The 15,404-nt window shown below is 51.5% G+C and overlaps 2 protein-coding genes across 4 annotated transcripts; one reads left to right on the plus strand and one right to left on the minus strand.

Moving 5' to 3' along the window:
* Window positions 1–24: 24 nt before the first annotated feature.
* Window positions 25–2,534, plus strand: BRICD5 (BRICHOS domain containing 5). The gene is made up of 5 exons (XM_045820679.1): window positions 25–1,263; window positions 1,476–1,631; window positions 1,720–1,821; window positions 2,084–2,237; window positions 2,336–2,534. Exons 1-5 carry the CDS (start codon window positions 751–753, stop codon window positions 2,428–2,430), a joined length of 1,020 nt encoding a protein of 339 aa, XP_045676635.1. The 5' UTR covers window positions 25–750; the 3' UTR covers window positions 2,431–2,534.
* On the minus strand, window positions 2,395–6,926 carry MLST8 (MTOR associated protein, LST8 homolog). 3 transcript variants are annotated; one of them, XM_045820681.1, is made up of 9 exons: window positions 6,804–6,926; window positions 5,639–5,813; window positions 5,408–5,459; window positions 5,162–5,324; window positions 4,669–4,744; window positions 4,435–4,587; window positions 3,441–3,565; window positions 3,111–3,274; window positions 2,395–2,982 (listed from the first exon to the last, which is right to left on the minus strand). In XM_045820681.1, the coding sequence occupies exons 2-9, from the start codon at window positions 5,765–5,767 to the stop codon at window positions 2,864–2,866; spliced, it is 981 nt and encodes a 326-aa protein (XP_045676637.1). In that variant the 5' UTR covers window positions 5,768–5,813; window positions 6,804–6,926; the 3' UTR covers window positions 2,395–2,863. The 3 variants fall into 3 exon arrangements, with proteins under 3 accessions (XP_045676637.1, XP_045676636.1, XP_045676638.1); XM_045820680.1 differs by having other exon boundaries at window positions 6,651–6,843; XM_045820682.1 differs by having other exon boundaries at window positions 6,809–6,830.
* Window positions 6,927–15,404: the final 8,478 nt, after the last annotated feature.

Below are 15,404 nucleotides of genomic sequence, written 5' to 3' on the forward strand. Positions count from 1 at the left end.
GGATTTAGTTGAAGGCCATTCTGGGATTTCAGTTCCAGAGCTAGAAACCAAAGCCCATCTCAGGCTCATTACAGAGGGACAGCTTCTGAAGATCCAGGAAAAATGAGGCACAAAGCAAAACCACAGTAGGAAAGGCCTCTTGGTTATGACACCCATATTTCGAAAGCTACCAGTCAGGGGAGCCCTGTTGCAGTCGAGTGGCCAGAGATGCAAGCTAGGAGCACAGTTCGGTTAGAGAAAACCATGCTGGATGGGGCAGGGGCCCGTGGGCACAAAGGCTGACCTAACCATCCCAGGGCATGAGGGAGGTTCAAGTAGGCTACCTTTGCCATCCTGGTCTCACACATGCTCTGTGGGATGCTAGGCAACCCATGCTGTATTGCGGGGGCTGGGAAATGGCCGGGGTACATGTGGAGGGAAGTACGGTGGCAGAGCAGAGTCCAATACCAATCTCATAGAACAAGCATTTATTGATGGTTTGCTGTGCCAGACCCTGTGCCCAGCCTTAGGAATCTGGAGATAACATTGTAGAAGACTAGAAACAGGCCTCTTTAGGAGAAATTAATCTATCTCCAACCAGACTAGAAAGTTACTCTTGCCAGGTCTGGGCTGCTCTCCCTGACATTCAGCAGGTTTTGATTTCCATGATGGCCAAGCTCTACACCCTCCCAGGCTAATGTGCTGTCTGGCTAGCACAGGCCAGGCATCAGGAGAGCCCAACACAGTGACAAGCACCACCCCACTCCCCAGATGGAGTTGGGGAGGGCGGTCCTGGCTCAGGTAGCTGGGCTGGGAAGGAGGGTCAGGAGGGGAGGGGGCCAGGACGGTTGCTTGGCTCATCAGCAGCTCCTGAAGTTTCCCTGGCTGACTCCAAGGGGCTGTAGACAATCACTGCATTGTCACCAGGGCTGCATCATGGAGCAGGGAAGCTGCTGTGCAGAGGACCCCAGGCCTGGGCCTGTCAGGGTGAGTGCCTCCCACCACCTAGTCCCCTCTCCTGCGACAAGACCTAGGGCATGCCCTGGACAGGGGATAAGAAGGCAGCACCCATCACCCACACCTCCTCAGCCCCTACTTTCCCTGAGCCAGTCTGCTCCCTGGTCTGTGGTCCAGGCCTCACTAACTGCAATGTGCCCCCAGGTGAAGACCAGGCCATGCCATGGGGGCTGGAGGGCCCTGGGCCTGCTGCTGCTGTTGCTGGCATTGGCCACTGCTGGGGCTGTGACTGGAGGGCTTCTTGGTTTCTCTCACAGCCCTCCCAAGGTGAGCCTCCTCAGGACCCAGGCAGGTGCAGGGGTGCAGGTGGGAAGGCGGAGGAGAGACCAGCAAACCCGGCCCTACAGTGGAACCAGGGCTCAGCTGAGCTGACAAGGGGAGGACAGTGGTGGAGAGGGTAGAAGCCTTGAAACAAAGCTGGAGGAAGAGGGTTGAAGGCTGCCTTAGCCTGCCCAGCTGAGCTCTGGCTTCCCACTCAGCCACTGCTGCAGATGTTCCATCTGACCCACCCGAGCTCCAGGGTGTACTGGTCCAACCAAACTGCGCAAGTGGACGTGGCCCAGAATGTGGCAACCATCAGGGTAACCCCAGCTCAGAGCAACCGCAGCTGGACAGTGCTGTTCGATGGGCAGAGCGTGAGTTGGCTAGTGGGGAGAAAGAGGGTCGCTGCCCAAAGGCATTCAGGTGGACCTGTCTTACCTGCCTGCCTGCCTGCCTCCCCAGGGCTGTGTCTGTTACCGCCCTGCGGAGCACCGGGCCTGCTTCCTCCACCCCATGGAACCCAGAGATCGCAAGACCCTGCAGCTTCTGGTGAACACCTCAAGGGTGAGCAGCCCCCGTACTCCCATGGCCAGGCTTCCCAGACCAGGGGCCAGACAAAGGGTCCTGTGTATAGCCTGGGCCCAGGGTGGGCTGAGGCTCTGGTTTCAGGGGAACAGAAGTTCTCTCTTCCCTTTGCTGAGGCTGCTGACAAGAGCTGAGGGCGGGGCTGGCACAGTACTGGCATGTCCAGGGATTCATTAGCCCTGCCCAGCCAAAGGCAGTGCAAGTGTCCCTGGCCCATGGCCCAATAGAGCCTTCTCTGCAGGCCCAGGGGTCTCACAGCCCAACCCAGGACACCTACTATGCCCAGGAGCTGCTGGCAGTTCTCGGGAGCCGTGAGGTGGACCCTGCCCAGGTGGGGGCTTCAGTGCGGCACTTTTGCACAAAGACCCCCATTTATTGGGCCCATCGAACAGAGGGTGAGTCGGGGTGGCTATATGGGGAGGCCTGGGCTCCCACGGATAGTCTGGGAGACGGGGAGGAGCTCTTTGGGGTTCACGGAGGCCCCTCCCTCCAGGGCCCCAGAGGCAGCGACTCATCTACCTATGCATCGACATCTGCTTCCCAAGCAACATCTGTGTGTCAGTCTGCTTTTATTACCTCCCAGATTGAGCCCCCATCCTGCCCAGCTCCATAGGCCAGCCAGCTGGCTGGCCCTGTCATCAGTACCATGGAAGGCAGCCACTGGTGGGGGCTAATAAACCCCTCCACCTGGTCATGATTGTGTTCTCTGTAGCCTTGGGACACGTAACGGGTGGGGAGGGGGTGGGAAGCACTGGCTTGGGGGTGGGCAGCAACCGGGCTGGGTTGGGTCAGCTCCCTGAGCCCTGTGCATCCAGATAAGTAACTAGGGGCTAAAAGAGCCCCCAGGTAGATCAGCCTGGCCAGTCTAGGCTGGCCAAGGGTATCAGGGAAAGTCAGTCAGGTGCAGCTAGCCTAGGCTGGTAGAGGTTAACCTGTGGGGGTTCTCTCTGACTCGGCAGCTGAACAGTCATATCTAGCCAGTGCCACCGGACAGCTGCCTGCAATCCCAAGGGGGCACAGGTTAGCCCAACACACTGTCATTGAAGGCCAAGCAGACCACGGCTTTCTGGTGGCCGCCGTACTCTCTCTTGATCTCTCCCGTCTCCACGCACCAGAGCCGGGCCAGGTTGTCAGAGGAAGCTGCAGGGAGGGAGGACATAGGCAGCAGCTCAGAATTTGGCCCCAGGCTGGGCCACTCTGGAGGCTGGCTTCCAAGTAGCAGGGAAGCTGAGCTAGTGGGGCAGAGAGGCAGGGTGGGTGGGACTCACCAGTGACAATGTACTGGGAATCCCCTGAGAAGGCGCAGCCCCACATCCAGCCTCGGGATGACTCTCCAGGGTTGCTGCTCTTGATGCTCAGCTCTGTCATCAGGGAGAAATTGGATGTCCTCCAAATCTTGCACGTCTGGTCAGCCGAGCAGGTGGCGAGGAGCCTAGGAGTGGGTATGAGCAGGTGGGGGTGTCATCAGCAGCCTCTCCAACCTGCACCCCCTGCTGTCCACCAAACAGGTCCCGACCCATCAAGCCCCCAGTCCCAAGGAGGTTCCTTCCTCCCCGAAGCCATCTGAGGGCTCCTAGCTCCCCAAGCCCCCCACACACGTGGAGTCTGGACTGAAGCGGCACTGTAGGGCATAGCGGGTGTGTGCTGGAATCTTGGTCTTGGGGATGAGCTGGGTCACCTCATCACCAATGCCCCCCGTCAGATTCCAGACGTAGCAGTTCCCCTGTTGGGTAGAAGGAAAGTCACGGGAGGACCAGAGCTTCCAGTATGACACGTGGGGAAAGATGCCCCAGCAGGCAGACTCAGGTGCAGGGGCCGCCATCCAACACTGTGGCTGTACACAGGGAGTCTGGGGGCTGGGGACATATAGCAGGCACATCTGGTCTTGCCTGCAGGGAGCACCAGGGAGGCCTGTCCCTAACCAAGGTCTGTACCTGGGGGGCCGAGAGCAGGAGGCTGTGTCTAACCTTCCTGGAGGGTGCTGCTGGCCAACAGGAATGTTAAGAATGAGATGAGAGGAGGGCAGCCCAGAAAGGGAACAGCAGCACAAAGGCTCAGAGGAGAGCAGTCTGGGGATGTTGTGAGACCAGTGATTTACTATACATTAAAGAGAGAAAATGAGTTCAGACAGGAGATCAGGAGCCAAACCACAGCATCTTGAGGCCATGGTAAGGAGCCATGATGCTAGGCCATAGCAGCATGGGATGTATGCAAGGGGACAATGGGATCAGGCTGGTACTGCTAAAAAATGCTCTGGTGGCAGAAAGAGAATGGATTGGAGGGGAGATCAGAGAGGAAGAAGGGAAGCCACAGAGGGGAGGAGACAAGGAAAACTTGGAGCCAGAAATGATGAGGTGGTAGGGACAGACTTGAAAAGTTCAGGAGATGGAATCTGCTGAGGGGGCTACAACAGGCAATGGCAGACATCAGCTTGGCTTTGGTGGCTGAGTTGGAGCAGGAGCCCAGGAGAGGGAAGTAGGACTGTGGGGGAGGGGGAGGGGCCCGGGGGACATCTGGGGAATAAGCCGACCTGTAGAGATTAAGGGAGATGAGGGAGCTGGTCTTCCCCACTGCACCCACCCCAGGACTCACAGTGCTATTGACTGCTGCCATGTAGCTGGCATCTGGGTCAATGTGGGCAGATGTGATGGAGACCTCAGGCTCAGGAATCAGCTGCTCATTGTGGTCAGTTTTCAAGTCCCAGATATGGATAGCGCCGCTCTGGTCACCTACAATTAGCTCTGCCTGGAGGGCAGGGGAGGTGAGGTAAGGCAGGATCCCTGCCTCCATAGCCCCAGGGTGTCCAGCCCTATGCCTACCCCTCACCTGGTTGGGATGTAGGCACACACAGTTAATGGGCGCATTCACCTGGAAGATCCGCTGACACTGCAGGTTGCGGGACCTTTGGGGTGGGAGACATACACTGCCTGCAGGGATATGCTGTTGGTGTCCTACCCAGATGCCCTTTCCCTGGGCATTTAGCCTGGTCCCTCTGCTGATAGGAGCTGCCCCACAGGAAATACTTGGGAGGTTTGGCACTCACAGGTAGCAACCTGAAGCCAATGACTGACAGAAGGGGCATAAAGGCCAGTCCCTTGCCTCAAGGCAGGACTTACTCTTTGATACTTTGTGTGGCTTTGTCCCTTCCCTAACCTGCTTTCCTCACTGCCCTCAATAAATCACCCACATAGGAAACCCTGTCTCAGCCTCTGCTGAGAGGAAACCCAGCTTAAGTCACTCTCCAGCCTGGCCCTCACCCCCACACATCCAGCACCCCCACAGATCCAGGCAGTAGGCCCCTCCTGCCTGGCACCCACACCTGAGGTCCCAGATTCGAGCAGTGCAGTCCTCCCCACCCGTGTACATCCAGCGGCCGTCCTCATGGAAGCCCACAGACGCAATGTTCTTATTGACCCCGTCATAGCTGATGATGGGGTTGGGGTTATTGGAGTTGAGGTCATACATGCGGATGTGCTGGTAACCTGTGGGCACAGGCCAAACTGAAGTTAGGCTGTGCCTAGATCAACCCATCAGAGATTAGGGATCAGGTTGAGGGTACAGGTACCTGCAGCAGCAATCATGCTGCGGTCAGGCGTGATCTCCAGCGCATTCACCTGCTATGTCTATTAAGGAGGATGACCAGCAGACTCCTGGGGTCAGGGGCCCTCAAGGCCACCACCGTATGGCTCAGCTGCTGTTATATGTTCCCGACCCAAGGCAAGACCTTTGTCCAAGCTGTAATCCCACCAGGGATCCTGTCCAGCACCACCCTGCCCACCTTCCCAGCAGAGGATACAGAATCCTGGTGCTGCACTGTGCGGGTGCAGATCCCACTGTGGGCCTGCCAAAACCGCACGGTGTGGTCATAGCCGGCAGTGGCCAAGATGACAGGGTCACTGCCCACTGTGCCTGGGGATGTGTTCATGTTGTGGCTTCTTGGAAGACTCAGCAGGGGTCAAAGTTCAGAGCATCTGAAAAAGAGAAAAGCGACTATACTCTTCATGTCCTGAATCAGCAATTTTCAACCTTTTTTTAAAAAAGATTTTATTTATTTTTAGAGAGGGGAAGAGGGGTAAAGAGATGGAGAGAAACATCGATGTGCAAGAGATACATTGACCAGTTGCCTCTCACATGCCCCCAACTGGGGACTTGGGCTATAACCCAGGCATGTGCCCTGACTGGGAATGGACCTGGCAGCGTTTCAGTTCACAGGCCAGCACTCAACCCACTGAGCCACACCGGCCAAAGCTTCAACCTTTTTCATCTCATGGCAAATATAAACTAATTATTAAAAGTCTGTGGTACACCGAAAAATGTATTTTTTGATTATCTGACAAACAATAGGTATAATTTTGATTCATTCACACTGGATGGCTATTTGTGTTGGTTCTTGTCATTTTTTTAAAATTTGACAATCTAAAGGAAAAAAGATCAGTGCACCTGACTAAATAGGTATTGCATGTTTTAGAAATTCTTGTGGCACACCAGTTGAAAATCCATGTCCTAAACAGATTATAGTTCTACTCGGGGAGCTGATATGTAAAATTCCCATTTTAGAGATGCAGAAAGTGAGGCTCAATGAGATTCAGGGACACACGTGGCGACCATCCAGCGACAGCCTCCCAGCTACAAGGCGTGTGCTACTTTCCGGCCGGCCCCAGACACCACTTCACCCGCCGCCAGGGGGCAGTCACACCCGGGATGTCACCCTGCCGCAGGGGCGGGCTACGCGTGCGCAAGGAGGCAGAAAGGCCAAAAGGGAAGCCGAGTGCGGCGGCTGCGCATGCGTAGCAGGCCGGCGGCTAGACCTGAAGTGAAGGGGCGTTCTGTGGCTAGACCCTGGTGCTCCCCGGTGCTCCGCCGACAGTCCTGGCTGCGTCCCACTGAGCCAGCTTCCTCCGGTCGCGCTCTCCCGACCACACAGTAGCAGCCCTCTAGCTCTCGTCCCGCGACCTCGGTACCTTACGGGCGACTCTGCGCTCTGCTGTAGCCCAGGACGGCGAGCGGAGCCGGAATGAGTCGATAGTCTGAGGCCGAGCGTAGAGTTATCGATGGGCCTTTAGGACGACACCACGAGAGTACGGGGGGTGGGTGGGACGAGACCAAAGTTATGGTGCGGGGGGCCCCTCCCGCACCATTTCCTCCGGAAAAACCTGTAGAGGCATTGGTGATCCCTAGTGCCGCGGGGTAGATGAACAAAAGCAGTGGTTCCAGCCTTCTCACTCTCCCACCCCACCCTCGTGAAAGGGCTATTTATTTTTCAGGCTTGGGTCTCGAGGCCAGGTTGCAGCACCCCCTCCATTCCCCCAGTCCCCTTCTCCCCATTCCGGCTAGGGATTCCCAGGTAAATTACCTAACGCTTAGTTACATTTGAATTCCAGACAAACAGCAATAACTTTTAAAATATATAAGTATGTCCCAAATACTGCATGAAATAAACTAAAGAGTTACTCATTTGCCTACGTTAATTCAAATGTAACTAGACTTTCTATAGTTTTATTCGCTAATTCTGGCAACCCTAGTCTGGGCCCTTACAAGCCTTTCTAGCTTTTTCCTGATCCTTCATTCCTCCGACTCAGCCCAATGACCCCTCCAAAACTGGGTCCTTCATACTTTATTTCCCATTCCAGCTCTACCACACTCCACACACGTCGCCTTACCCTCTTTCACAGAAAAAAAGTCCTTAAGACAGGCTCTCCCACTGTTCTCACCACGCTTAACATGCAGCTCCACCCCAACCCATATCTGGCCCTTTGACCAACGCCACACCCCCTGCCCATCCACCTGGGCCCTGGGTCCCAGGAACCTTCCTTCCTGTGCCCTCCCCAAATCCCCTCCTTCCTTCTCCTCAGCCTTTAAACTTCACAAAAGAACCCAAAACTTTCCTTCCAGCCAGCACTCTGTCCTTCAAAGAGCTGTCTTTAACTGCCTTGCTGGCTCCACATCCTCACTTCCCACTTCTCTTGATGTCAGGTCTTTTCTCCCAGCTCACCAGTGAAAATGTCAAAAAGTCACTGCCCTTCTCACCCTGCCAGTCTCAGCTGATACTTTTCATTCCGCATCTGGACACGGCTGCACAGTGTTTGACAGCCCTGCTCCTGAAAAGCTCCTGTTGCCTAACTTCCTATCAGACACTCAGGTCTCTCTCTGCCCCTAAAGGCTGGTACCCTTCAGAGGTCTTGTCTCCTTTCAAACCCACATTGTTCCTGGGATGGGGGGGGGGGTGTCCATTCTCCAGAGCTTCCAATACTACCACATCTGTGACAGCACCTTTCCATCCCTTCTCCAGCTCAGATCTGGCTCCCTGTGATACACTGTCCCTGGAAGTCCCCATGGACACCTCCACTTTTCACAACCAAGACAATTCACCATAGACCTACCTCACTGTGTACCACTGGCCACTTGGGTGTTACACCTGGGTGTGATCCAGCCACATCCACCACCGTCTACCATAGCAGCCTCCTGACCCGCCCGCCCCGCCCCCCCCACCACTCTGGCCCTCCTTCAAGCTATTCTACACATTGCAAAGTGGTCTTTTAAAAACCTAAGTCTGAGCCCTGTTAGAAGCCTTCAGGGGTTTTCTGTCCCCCTCGAGACTTCCGGACTTGGCTGCTGCAGAACCTGCAGCTTTCTCCCTTTCTCCGTTCCATAGGCCACTGGCTCCATTCTCCACCTGGCCAGAGTAGAAGGTTCCCTACCAGACACTCCCTTCTGAACCAATGCCCGCACCTTGGAGGCTTTTCCCTCCACGTCTTTACCTCTTGAACTCCTGGTTTTCAGCAACTTTCATAGCATTTTGAGGGCTTATTCTGTAAGAGGCATTGTTTTAATTGAAATTCACACAATATGAAATTAACTGTTTTCAAAATTTGTTTCACTTAGTACATTCACAAGGTCAGGCAACCACCACCTCTGCCTAGTCCCAGAACATTGTCATTACCACAGAAGAAAAACCTGCCCATTGTGCAGTCACTCCTCATTTCCCTCCCTTCTCAACTTCCCCTCTCAGACCCTCCCTCCCTAGCTCCTAGCAGCCATCAATCTACTTTCTGTCTCTAAGGATTTGCCCATTTTTTTTTTAATTCCCATTTCCCCCACCCCTTCCCATTCCACATCAGCTCATTTTCAGTCTGCTTCTGTTTTGTTTATTCATTTTTTAGATTAACATATAAGTAAAATCAGGATATTTATTTTTCTTTTTCTGCCTTATTTCATTTAGCATATACCCTCTAGGTCCAAACGTGTTGTTGCAAATGACAAGATTTCACTATTTTTATGGCTGAATAATATTCCATTGTATATATACCACATTTTCTTTATCTATTTGTCTATTAATGGACATCTAGGTTACTTACATATCTTGGCTATTATTAGTAATGCTGCAACGAACATTGGGGAGCATATGTCTTTTCAAATTAGTGCTTTTGTTTTCGGTGCATAAATACCCAAAAGTGGAATTGCTAGGTCATATGGCAACTCTATTTTTAGTTTTTTGAGGAATCCCCATACTGTTTTCCATAATGGCTAAACTAATTTACAATCCCACCAACAGTGTAGAAGGGTTCCCTTTTCTCCACAAGTTGTCTATTGATTTATTGATGATAACTATTCTGCCAGGTGTGAGGTTATATATCATTGTGGTTTTAATTTGAACTTCCCAAATCATTAGTGATGTTGAGCATCTTTTCATATGTCTGTTGGCCATCTGTATGTCCTGTTGGTAGAAATGTTTATTCATATCCTTTGCCCATTTTTAAAAAATATTTATTTATTTATTCTTAAAGATTTTATTTATTTTCAGAGAGAGGGGAGGGAGGGAGAAAGAGAGGGAGAGAAACATCAGTGAACAAGAGAAACATCAATTGTTTGCCTCTTGCACAACCCCAACTGGGGACATGACCAGAGACCCAGGCTTGTGCCCTGACTGGGAATGGAATCCGTGACCTTTCAGTTCACAGGCCTGCAGTTAATCTACTAAGCCACACCAGCCAGGGCTAAAAATTTTTTTTTTATTATAGTTGACATTCAATATGATTTTGTATTAGTTTCAGGTGTTAGCATAGTGGTTAGATAATCATATACTTTACAAAGTGATCCGCCCCCTGAAATCTCAGGTACCCACCTGGCACCACAATAGTTATTACAATATTATTGACTGTATTCCCTATGCTGTACTTTCATACCCCCGTGACTATTTTGTAACTATCATTTGTACTTCTTAATTCTTTTACCTTTTTCACCCACCTCTGCCCTATTTTAAATTGGATTGTTTACTTTTTTGGTGTTAAGTTGTTTGAGTTCCTTATATATTTAGGATACTAATGTTTTATCAGATGTACCATTTATGAATATCTTCTCCCATTCAGTAGGTTGTCTTTTCATTTTTTTTAAAGATTTCATTTATTTAGTTTTAGAGAGAGGGAGGGAGAAAGAGAGGGAGAGAAACATCAATGTGTGGTTGCCTCTCACACGCCACCTACTGGGGTCCCGGCCTGCAACCCAGGCATGTGCCCTGACTGGGAATTGAACCGACCAGAGAGCCTTTGGTTAGGTCGGCACTCAATCCACTGAGCCACACCAGACAGGGCTGTCTTTTCATGTTGTTGATGGTTTCCTTCACTGTCCAAAACTTTTTAGTGTTATATTTCCATTTGTTTTTCTTTTTAGGAGACATATCCAAAAAGATACTGGTAAGAGTTTGTCCAAGAGATTACTGTCTGTGTTTTGTCCTAGGAGATTTTGATTTCAGGTCTTACATTTGAGTCTTTAATCCAGTTTGAGTTTATTTTATATATGCTGTAAGAAAGTGCTCGAGTTTTCATTTTTTGTGTGTGTATCTGTCCAGTTTTCTCAACACTACTTATTGAAGAGACTGTCTTTACTTTGTTGTAGCTTTTTAGTGTACCTTGATATCAGGGAATATGACACCTTCCACTTTGTTTTTTTCCCAAGATTTTTTGGGCTATTCTGGATCTTCTGTGGTTCCATGAAAGCTTTAGAATTAGTTCAATTCTGAGAAGAATGACATTGGTATTTTAATAGGGATTGCATTGCATCTGTATCATCTGTATATTGCTTTAGATAGTAAGGACATTTTAACAATATTAATTCTTCCAATTCATGAGCAAGGTATATCCTTCCATTTATTTGTATTTTCTTCAATTTCTTTTTTGAGTGTCTTAGTAGTTTTCAGAGTACAGCTCTTTTACCTTCGTGTTAAAATTTATTCTTAGGTATGTCATACTTGTTGATGCAGTTGAAAATGGGATTGTTTTCTTTTTATGAACTCTATTGGTGTATAGAAACACAGCAAATTTGTATATATTGATTCTGTATCCTACAACTTTACTAAATTCATTTATTAGTTCTAATAGTTTTTTAAAGATTTTATTTATTTATTTTTAGAAAGAGGGGAAGGGAGGAAGAGGAGGAATGAAACATCAATGTATGGTTGCCTCTCATACAGCCCCTATGGGGGACCTGGCCCACAACCCAGGCATGTGCCCTGACTGGGAATCAAACTACCTTAGGTTCACAGGCCAGCACTCAGTCCACTAAGCCACACCAGCCAGGGTGAAACATCAATTTTTTTGTTCCACTTTCATATTCTTTGGTTGATTCTTGTATGTGCCCTGGCCGGGGATCGAACCACCACTTTGGCTTATTGGGACAAGGCTCTAATCAACTTCCTGGCCAGGGATTATGTAACTTCTCGAGGAACCACCAAATTGTGCTGAGCATTTTACTTACATTATGCATGAAGTCTTCACAGTGGCTCTGCCAAGGAGAACCCCTTCCCCGCATTTTGAAGACAAGAATAATGAAGCTCAGAGATGAAGAGTCATGTGCCAAGGGGCACACCTCTGGAACATGACAGAACCCATCCGGCTGGGCTCAGCTCTGGCTGAGATGACTACTCTCTGGGTAGCCCCCACATCTCATATATCCTCCTCATCTTCCTCTGTAAGTACAGGAGCTGTACTGCTCCTGTGGGGCAGCTCTGGAAGTGGCAGATGAATATGCAGGCTCCAAAGACTGAAAGACGAAGAATCCTGTGAACCTGAGCACCTGAAAGATGTCCAGAGCAAATCGGCAAAGGAATCTGAGAGCAGGAGAGAGGGGTGGGGCTGAGGGAAGGTTGAAAGACTTGGCTAGGTGTCTGTGGGGCTCCGCCATGGGGCCAGGAGCTATTTGCCTTTTCTCTGGGGGCTCTGGGTAGAGTGTGGCAGCCTTTTATGTCTCATGCCTGGGAGTGACTGATAGACCAGGCCATTCTCCTGGCCTGAGCAGCTTCAGCATCCCCCGCTGGGCAGGAAGGTGGGACAGGACACATGGGTGGATCCCCTCTTATGTACCAAGCACCAGCTGAGTGCTTTACAAAGGTGGCAACTAGGAGAATGATAGAAACCATGGCAGCTAACACATGCTGTATGCTCCCAGCAGGCCATGGGGAGGGTACATTTCGTTATCCCCATTTTATACATAAGGAGCAGGGCACCAGATAGCACCTGAGCAGTCACACAGCTGGTGGGCAGGAGCAGGGCTGGGCTTGCAGGTGGAGGCTGCTGTGCAGCTGGGAAGGGGGCCAGCCCAGGCTGCAGTGGAGTGGCCGCCAGCTCTACTCCAGGCCAAGCCTCAGCAATTCTGCTGGCTCAGTAGCCCCTCCTCCCAGGGATGAGATCGGAGGCCTGACTTCCTGGAAGGCTGCCCAAATCCTGCATCTCTGAATCCTAATCCCTCTACTGGATCAGCTAGCCTGCCCTGCAGCCCCCATCCCCAGGCTTGCGGAACCCCGGGCAGACATACATCTCTGTATTCATATACATCTTCCCATCAGCCCTGGGCTGCAGGCAGAGCTGCTGGCCCATTTTACAGATGAGGCACCTGAGTGTCAGGAGCTTGTCCAAGGTCACTGGGCTGGCCAGCAGCAGATCTAGGACTTCCTGACCCTTCCTAGGGGGTTAGCCTTACCAGGCAGTGTGAATCTGCACAGCTCTCTTCCCAGATCTGTCCTGAAAGTAGACCACACAGCAAAGTGCCCATCCCTACGTGCGAGGAAGGCTAAGGGGTATAGATGGAGCTGGAGCTAGGCAAAGAGCAACAGCAACAACAAAAAAGCTGCAGGCAGGGGCCAGTTCATTGCCCAGAGGAATCTGAGAATTCCAAATTGGTACTTGGCCTTTCAGGTCATAATGAAGGTCTATTTGTCAAGGTAGGATGATAGAATGTATTTAAATTAAATCAGGTTATTAGCATGATTTATAACATTTAAATATTTGGACATTCAGTGTGTGGGCCTCTGTTTGTACTCTGGCCCCAGGCCCTGCAAATGTTAGGCTCAGGCCAGAGTGGTTTACCTTAGTCAGCCAAAACAGAAATACTGGTAAGGATGATTGCTCTCTCTTTTTTTTTGTTTCTTTTTAGTGTTTCCTGTGTACCACACTGCTAGGGTCTGCAGATACAAAGATGAATAAAATACACTTGTTTCTTGGATAGCCCAGGTAGAAAGACCCAGGAATATCACAATATTCACAGCAGCCATTTCATGAGCACTTACTACGTTCTACTGCAAAGTGCTTTATTGATTGCATCAAAATATATCCTCAGCCCTAGCTGGTGTGGTTCAGTGCATTCAGCGCTGGCCTGCAAAACAAAAGGTCACTGGTTTGATTCCCAGTCAGGGCACATGCCTGGGTTGCAGGCCAGGTCCCCAGTTGGCTATGTGCAAGAGGCAACACACATTGATGTTTCTCTCCCTGTCTCCCCTTCCTTCTCCTTCTATCTAAGTAAGTAAGTAAGTAAACAACAAACTGTCTATATCTATATCTATCTATCTATCCATCCTCAAATAATCTAAGGGGAATATCATTCTTACCATATTTTAGAGAGGGGAAACTAAGCCTCAGAAAGTCAGAGTGACTGGAAAAACAAACCCAGTAGGAGGCAGAACTAGAATAAGTGCAGAGGCTAATCCACATTAGGCTTTTTTAAAAAAAGATTTAATTTATTTTTTTTTAGAGAAAGGGAGGGAGAAAGATCAATGTGTAGTTGCCTCTCACATACCTCCAACTGGGGACCTGGCCTGCAGCCCAGGCATGTATCTTGACTGGGAATTGAACCGGCAACCCTTTGGTTTGCAGAGCCAGTGCTCCATCCACTGAGCCATAACAGCTATGGCTAATATGGTTTCTAAGCAAAGACTAATGACCTGGAGACACTGGGACCTCAGGTGAGTCAATTGGCTTCTCTGAGCTTTAGTTTCTTCATCTGTAAAATGGGCACATTAAGTCCAAGCTCATCTCTGAAGTGACTAGCACACATCCTGACCCAGGAGGTGCCCAGGAATTGGTCACCATAAAGGATGGGGGAAAGGGCCCTGTATTTAAGGGACACTCTGGCAGCCCAGACCCAGGCTTGCTTCCCAAATTTCATGGGACCCCTCATGATAGTGGTGGGAAAATGACCAACTGCTGAGATCAGGGGACCTCAGTGCCTGCTACTACCCCTCCCTTACCCTCCGGTAACCTTCCCTCTAGAGGTGCTCCATGGCCTGGGCTGTAAGAAGAGGGGCATCAGACCTATCATATGTGTGAACTCACCTAACAGCCTTGCTCCATTGGGGTGATGATCCTCTCTTCCCTAAAGTGAGAGAACATCCTGTGCTAGGAGACACATTCCAACACTGCTTTCTCTGGAATGCAGCAGCCATTACAAGGTGAGGGCCTGAGGCCCAAGAGGTCAGAAGGGTAAAGCTTTTATGTGTGATTTGGGTGTGTGGGGTCTTAGCATCTGTCAAGCAGGTCTGCCCTGTCTCGTGCTACCAGAGCCTGTGGCTGGAGGCTGGAGGGTAAGCAGGCTTTGGTGGGGGCTCAGAGTGCTGCAGGGCAGGACTGTGACCCCATCTGGGCTGGGGATGAGGGGATTAAGGACCCCATGGTGGCAAGTGGAAGTTGCACCCCAGCTGGGGATGCTGCACTGGGGTTGGGGTTCAGATTGAGGCTAGGGAGACTGCTGCCTTGCGTTGTTTATGGACAGAGCCAGAGGATTCAGGGGAAGAAGGTGCAGTTGGGGCGGGGGTGGGGGGGAGTGGGTGCGGGTTCCCTGACACCGAATTCATTATTGGGAGATTCCTCTTCACAGTCCTTCGACACCTCCCACGGGAACCACGGGCCAGAAATGTCTGACAGCCTCTGGCGCGCTGACTCCCATGCCACAGCTGGTGCCCGGGTTCTCTCCTTGCCCGGGTCCCCGCCCGCCCACTGCCGCCGAGTTATTCCCCCGCTTGGGTCCCGCAGCCTCTGGAAGCCTCTCTCAGGCTCAGCTTCGAGGCGCCGCCGCCCTCTCGGGGTTTAGGGTCCATCCCCCTGGCCGATGCTGTCCCCAGCCTCCCGCGCTCCGCGGGCAACGGGGTGTCCTCAAAAGCGGGGCCTGACTCCCGCGGCCTGCACGTGGGGAGGGGGCGTCTTGGGACGAGGCAGCCTGAGGTAGGGGCGGAGCCAAGGAGCCAGGCGCGCGACTGGCGCGGGCGGACGGAGGTCAGCGGCCACAAGAGGGGGACCCAG

The sequence above is a fragment of the Phyllostomus hastatus genome, unplaced genomic scaffold (genome assembly GCF_019186645.2).
Source record: "Phyllostomus hastatus isolate PE091 unplaced genomic scaffold, TTU_PhHast_1.1 phas_scaffold_442, whole genome shotgun sequence".
Classification (NCBI taxonomy): Eukaryota; Metazoa; Chordata; class Mammalia; order Chiroptera; family Phyllostomidae; genus Phyllostomus; species Phyllostomus hastatus.